Here is a 7,024-nt window from a genome sequence, read left to right as displayed (position 1 = left end):
ATTTTTTCAATAACGGCAGTAGATATAAGAATTTTAGATTGACATTTTTATTCGTAACAAAAAAATGATTTAAAATTACTTAAAATCACTATCATTCACTTCTCAACCTGAACGATATAAATTTGTAAAGTCAAGCGTTTTGGTTAATGTGACGATTAGTGGGCCAACTATCTTATTTTACATTTATTGTGATAAGATAGAAATTTACTCTTATGTTGTACATTATATTTATTATCGTTATCTTATTTTTTAAAATGTCTTTTATTGCAACCTCTTATGACCTTGATGAAATTGTGTCAATTTATTCATTGGTTCTAGTTATAAAAATACAATTTATTCTATAGAAATTGTTTTCTTTATTATATGGTCAGTATTAATGTTATATTGTACAATGTACTCTTTTTACAAAATGCTAAATCTGAATTTGGCTATTTAAATACTTATATATATTTTATCTTGTCCCCTTTTGTACATGATATAAATTTTTTCATATTTCTATTTTTTCAATACAAAAAACAATTCTTAAGAATACAATATAAAAGATAAAAAAAATTGTAACTTAAAAGTTTCACACATAATTCTGTTTTAATTATATCTGTTATAAATAAATGACGCGCGCGCGCGCGCTCACACACACACACACACACACACACAATATCTCTTTAAATTAATTACACAAAATACATAGCTTATACATTTATATTGTTTTTTTCTAAATATATATTTGCGATTTCTATAATATCAAATACTGTTAACGATAAAACATTTTATAAAATAGAATCAGTCTATACACAAATATTTTTATGTTTAACTTTTTTAACTTTTTACAATATTATGAAAGGACTCATCATTATATGTCATCCCATATTCGTGGCACTTGTTGCTTCATTATAACAAAATATTTCGTCATATACACATGTGTGCATTTATAAGCAATAACATTTGCCAAATTTTTTTATAAAAATACATTAATATCGTCTGTTTTGTAAATGTCATGTGTTTCAATATATAACGTCCTAATTAAAAAAATATTACATCTTGTATAACACAGGTTTTGTAATGCTTAAATCTGGCAAACTCTTATGTTTTGTGTACAATGAAATCCCAAGTGTCTTTCCATCTTAATTTTATCACGTCCTTGGCAGTGAGAGCTGATGTTCCATAACTAAACACAATGAATTTCTTGAACACATAGATGATAAAAAGTACCCAAGCAATAATACCACATGTTATGATATACAATGAAATGCTCCATGCTGGACGATGTGTGCTGAAATAGAAAATTTAACAAATAATTCATATAATTATTTATGTGAACAATAGTAATAGAATTTAAACTTGCGTCTTTAAACTACAAACAACGTACCTAATTAAATAATACAGGTGATCAATCGTAGCTGCCGTTAATAAGACTTTGAAAATAAAAGCTGGTAAATAGTGATGCAAGAACAAAGTTCGTTCAACGAATAAAAAAGGTAAGAAATGAAGCAAATATCCAGCTAATAATACGTAAGCATTGTTAACAAACTTTTCCCACTCTTCCTCTGGAATATCAAAACATTGTCTTTTTCTCCTTATTAAATAAAATGTCAGTAATGTTACATATACAATTACTGAGATCGTACCGGAGTACCAAATCACAATATTCCCCAAAAGATGCACTTGTGCCTGAAACAATGAGTAAAATGTTTATCTTATAAAAACCAGCAAAAATTTAAAACTGTATCGATAAAACGTTCATTGGAAACATTGAAATAACGAAAAAAAAATGTAAAAATAAGAAAAATATCGAATGTAATTAAAATATGCCTCATTAACAATATTTGTTGATTAGTCAAGCATTTTTATGTAAAATTTTCCTACTAACATTGCTCTCGTTAGACACCCAGTACGCGATCCCGCGGGACATTAACGGCCACTCAAGAGGTCCACTGGAATACATGTGGCTGTTTTGACCCTCTTGGCCACTAAATAACATCTTGACCTGCAGTTCTGCAAATTTCTCCCAGAAGCTCAACGCGGTTGCCTGCAATGGTATCATCTCCGCACTGATCAGTTCCCGTTCCCGTTGCTTCTGGTCCTCACTTCTAGTGTATCGATGTTCTTCAACGTTCCAAATGGAATTGGTCTGGTCTATCAGCCTATCCGCCACAACTTCGTGTTGATTGAAACCCCAATCGGGCAGTTGCCTTCCGCTAAATTTCAACGCAAACTCGGCTCCATTCGCGTGCACGTGTATCAGCCGCACTTGGCTCTGAATCGCATGCCATGCATCGCCGGAGTGATCCCTGTTTGTGATTTCTACCCGCCATAGATTCTGCGCTGGCATAGACACATTGTAATCGATGTAACACGACACTTCCTGGCTCTGCGGCGTCATCGGTGCCGCAACATCGTGCGAGTTTAACGCTCTGCTCGTGATCCCGTGCACCAATTGAATCACATCTCCATGCCGAATGGGCTCGCTAGGTTTCGTTACTACTAAGTCGTTTTTGTCCGGCTTCTTGACGATCCACCAGTTGTTAACATCTTTAAACGAATAACAAGTGACTTGCTGCTGATGAGAGCTGCCGCGACCATCGGGATATCGCAATGGATACACTTGATTATGACTGTGCAGCCAACAAGCTCTGCCGTACGTGTGTCTAAGAGTAATCTGCGAACCATGCGTCACTTCCAGAGGCTGTCCTTTCGTGATGCTGGCAAGTCCTCCTTCCAGACTCGCTTGAAATGCACTCGTCATTACTGAGTCGTGTGGTCCTGCCTTTGAGAGTACTGCCAAATGTACGTAGAATATGCTTAAATATACGACGGCAATAACAGCGATTAATACAACGAATCTTAGTAAAAGATGAATCCACAAGATTGTGTTTGACAGGGTCTTCCTTGAGAGCAAAGACCAATAATCGTGAGCGATTAAGAAGAGAGCGAGGGCCATGGAATAAAATCCAACATATTTGACGCTGTAAAGAAATACTTTAATTACACTCTATCAAGAATAAGTATAAGAAATGAAAAAAAAGACTGTAATTATACCATAATGCACATGTTAAATTTACAATGCCTAGTATCAGCCATATCCACCAAGACGCTGATGTTGGTTGATCCATAACTTTCCGAAATTTTACAATGCACAACAAGCCAAGCAACGAGAAGTGCATCAAGATACTTTCCATCAAGACAAATCTCGACTGTGTCAACAGTGCGTTATCTAAAATAGCAAGTACCAATCTATATCAGTTAACTATGTCGATACAATACTATGCGTTATAGGGCACAGTAGAGTAAAGATATAAATTTAATTTTAGCAAAGATATCAACGGCTGGATTTAATTTTTTAAGTAACAAATTATGTGTATACGTGATTTATACTGTGTATTACAATAGAATCTCGTTACTATGCGTTATCTTCAATTCAAGAATAACAGAATTTAAACATTAAACATGCTAGTACATTTTTAATCATAAGAGAGAAATGGAGATAGGACATAACATGAAGGAGATGAACAGCATGTTACAGTCGTGCAATCTTCTGCATAATACATTTTCTAATTTGAGAATAGAAATTCTACTCTACTCTTACCGAGTAAAAGTAGAGTTCCACCAATTGCTGCGGCCCATTGCTTCAAACCCAATTCCAGGACAAGATAATATCCTGTAGGAATGAGTAAACTGCCGCATATCGCCGGTACTAGGCGCAACGCATACAAAGGAATCGCGTCGCTATAAGGACTTCCAATCCTATCAAACTTGAATTGTCCATCGAATCCAGCCAAGTACGCCGCTGCAGAGATCAATTGCTTCCCTAAAGGCGGATGAGAGTCGAAAAAGAACGTCCTCTTCATGTATAATCCAACGTACTTGCCATAATGTAGTTCGTCGAAGCTGTAAGATAGACAAGTATATAATTATAATAGACTAATATAAACAACAGATAATAATTGAAAAGATGGATGAAAATAACCAATATTAGTCATTAAATTTTGATTTATAATCAGCCTTATAATCGGTAAATTTCACTATTTTAACCGCATGTTAAATAAAAGATAACTAAATTTATATATATACAGAGTGTTAGTAAAGTATGTTCCCAAATCATTCTCATTCTCAATTGGGGTGGTATAAACCAATGATTTCAGATGCCCCCAAAGGAAATAATCCAAAGGATTTAAGTCTGGTGATCTAGGAGGCCAAGGTTGAGTTCCTTCACATATATATATGTATATATATGTTATATATATATATATATATATATATATATATATAATATACAGAGCGCTTCTTAAATAGCGGACATTAATCATATAGCGCTATTCTTGATTAAAAATTGAGTCGAAAAGTCCTCATTTTGCAATTTTTGCAATGATTGATATGAGACATTAATTTCTAAAAATTACCCAGTAAGTGATTGCCGAATCACATAATGCTATTCCTGATCAAAAATTGAACCAAAAAGTCCTCTACCATTTTGCAATTTTCATGATAGTTCATGATTGGGCAGCCGGATACGCGCTTATTCGGCAATATTTAGAAATTAATATTTCGTCAACCATTAAGAAAATTGCAAAATTATGAAGAACTTTTCGACTCAATTTTTAATTAGAAATAATGCTATATGATTAGTGTCCGCTATTTAAAAAACATCCTATATACATAGGGTAGATCGGATTTTATGAGCACCTTTTTCGGTTGGTAGTAGTGCCAACTGTTGTAAAAAGATGTCTTTGCGACATTCCAATATGCTGCGAAGTTTGATCTAAATTTATGTACTTCGGATATTTACCATATTAAATAAATAGGTACGTGATTTTTTATTTCTTACGTTTTTTCCTCTAACTTCACAAGGTCCCCAATTTACATTGAGATAAGATATTTTGTTCTGCATGTTAATATTTGTAAAGTAAACAATATTGAGCCATTCTAACTTCATAAAGTCCTGAGACCATTATTGATTTATTAGACACGGGAGTTTTTCGGATAAGTATGTATGGCGTGTATTATGAGCATCTTCCATATTATTCCTTATCGTACACTGAAAAAAGAGTCTGGCGAAGGGTCAATCACTATGGCAATCAGTGTACATTTCTTTAGAAATATATTGCGACAGTACAGTAATAAAACAGGAAATGCTAGCAGTAGCAGTACTAGCAATACACTAGCAATATGCTAGCAATACATAGTAGTACATAGCAATACATTAAAAATACTTGGCAATATATAGGATAACAATATTAACAATACAATAGCAACGCTAGCAATAAAGTGTGTTGTATTGCCATAATTAGCAATCACTGTACATTATTAATGTATATTATTTTAGTAGTGGTTGATCCCTTTAAAGTTTGGTAATAGCTATTAAATGTATGGTGAAATAATGCCAATCAAATGTTTGGTTAATATAACCAAAAATAATGTTACTTTTACAAATATTTAATAAGTTACTAAACTGTTATCATTTGATAATACTTACTAAATATTTGTAAATGTAACATTATTTTTTGGTTATATTAACCAAACATTTGATTAGCATTTCTAATAAAACGTTTCATATATATATATAATATATATTTTAATCTTTCATTTCTGCATAATTTCTTACAAAAAATTTCCTGTGCTCACATCACCCCTAAGGATGCTCATATTAGCCTACCCAGAGGGTAATATGAGCACTGGACAGATAATAAGAGCACTGGACAGATAATAAGAGCACTGGCCACCATTTCAACATTTGCATTAAAATAATCAATTTCAATACTAAAATACATAAAACATCAATAAATCTATCAAATAGTATGCATAAAGTTTTTTTAGTATGCTAGATATCAAAATGTTTCCTTAAGATGCTCATAATACCCGATCCTATGTGTAACACACACAGAGAGAGAGAGGATGTCTCACAACTATCATACAATACTTTTATAGCGTATTCTATAGGTGACGTAGAGTAAAAAAACCTAATAGAAAAATGTCGAAGCTATATATATAATTTTTGAATTATAATTGATCAAAGATACATAGTTTGTAATTCAAAAACTATTACAGCCTTAACATTTTCGTATTAGGATTTTCGTCTTAAAATGTTTGAAAGAATGTAAAAATAATAATAGAAATTATAAAAGTAAAATAGTTTTTGATTTATAAGCAGATAAAATTCTATATCTTTATATCATCATAATGATATAACATATCAATTATTAATTTTTCCTCTATTAGCGTTATATTATTTGCCAAAAATGCGTATGCACTTACACTATACTACGCGGTTCCTCAAGGCAATAAAGACGAGTGCAAATACCCGAAATTAGTAAAATCACTGCTATCAGGTCAATCTCCAAGCTGATCCTGATTCGAGCATGAACCACATTGTTTGATAGAGGTTGTTTTGACTCGATAGAATATGATGAATTTGCTTTATTACTTTCTATCAAAGTAGTATTCGAATCTGTCTGTCCATTTGCCTGTAATAAATAAAAATCAATACAGTAATTAACACGATGCAATCAAATCTGATTATTAATTGATTTTGGAAGAAACTACAAATAATGAAAATAATGATTCTGAAAGATATATCTGTATAGAAATCTTGCTGAAATATTATTTAATCAATATGTTTTTATGTGAAAAAATAGAGGATTTAAATATACAGGGTGTCCGGAAAATCGACCGCGGGCTATGTCTCCATGTGGTGCATCCTGGCCAAAATAGTTTGAAATATAATTATTTATGTTAAAACACTATGAAATAAAGAATCTATTTTTGGATTGAAGAATTAAGATTGTGTATTAATTACCACGCTGACTCTCATTCGCCCTGATTTTGGAGTTTTTGTCTATGAAATAAATTATGACTGTGATTATGAAAAATAAATTACAATTTTTTTAACATAAAAGTGGTTATAACTTGGAAATGACTTCTTTTTCGAGCCTGTTTATATAAGTAGCTTTTTTTCCTTCTTTTTGGATTCCGAAAATCACTTCGGGATTTTTAATACAATAAATGGAGTGTCATACTTGCTCTTTCAATT

At 32.2% G+C, this 7,024-nt stretch overlaps 1 protein-coding gene across 1 annotated transcript in view; it reads right to left on the bottom strand.

Moving 5' to 3' along the window:
* Nucleotides 1-701: 701 nt before the first annotated feature.
* Nucleotides 702-7,024, bottom strand: part of rt (Protein O-mannosyltransferase rt) — a 7,594-nt gene continuing 1,271 nt past the window's right edge. The window contains exons 2-7 of the mRNA XM_018512645.1: nucleotides 6,250-6,458; nucleotides 3,584-3,885; nucleotides 3,037-3,211; nucleotides 1,868-2,963; nucleotides 1,367-1,668; nucleotides 702-1,270 (exon numbers count right to left, since the gene is read on the bottom strand). Of these exons, the coding sequence (XP_018368147.1) occupies nucleotides 1,081-1,270; nucleotides 1,367-1,668; nucleotides 1,868-2,963; nucleotides 3,037-3,211; nucleotides 3,584-3,885; nucleotides 6,250-6,458 (2,274 nt within the window). The 3' untranslated portion in view covers nucleotides 702-1,080. The remainder of the gene's footprint in view (nucleotides 1,271-1,366; nucleotides 1,669-1,867; nucleotides 2,964-3,036; nucleotides 3,212-3,583; nucleotides 3,886-6,249; nucleotides 6,459-7,024) is intronic.

This window comes from Trachymyrmex cornetzi, unplaced genomic scaffold (assembly GCF_001594075.2).
Source record: "Trachymyrmex cornetzi isolate Tcor2-1 unplaced genomic scaffold, Tcor1.1 scaffold416, whole genome shotgun sequence".
NCBI classification, from domain to species: domain Eukaryota; kingdom Metazoa; phylum Arthropoda; class Insecta; order Hymenoptera; family Formicidae; genus Trachymyrmex; species Trachymyrmex cornetzi.
Note: the sequence above shows the minus strand (reverse complement) of the source record. Positions and strands in the feature narration are given on the sequence as shown.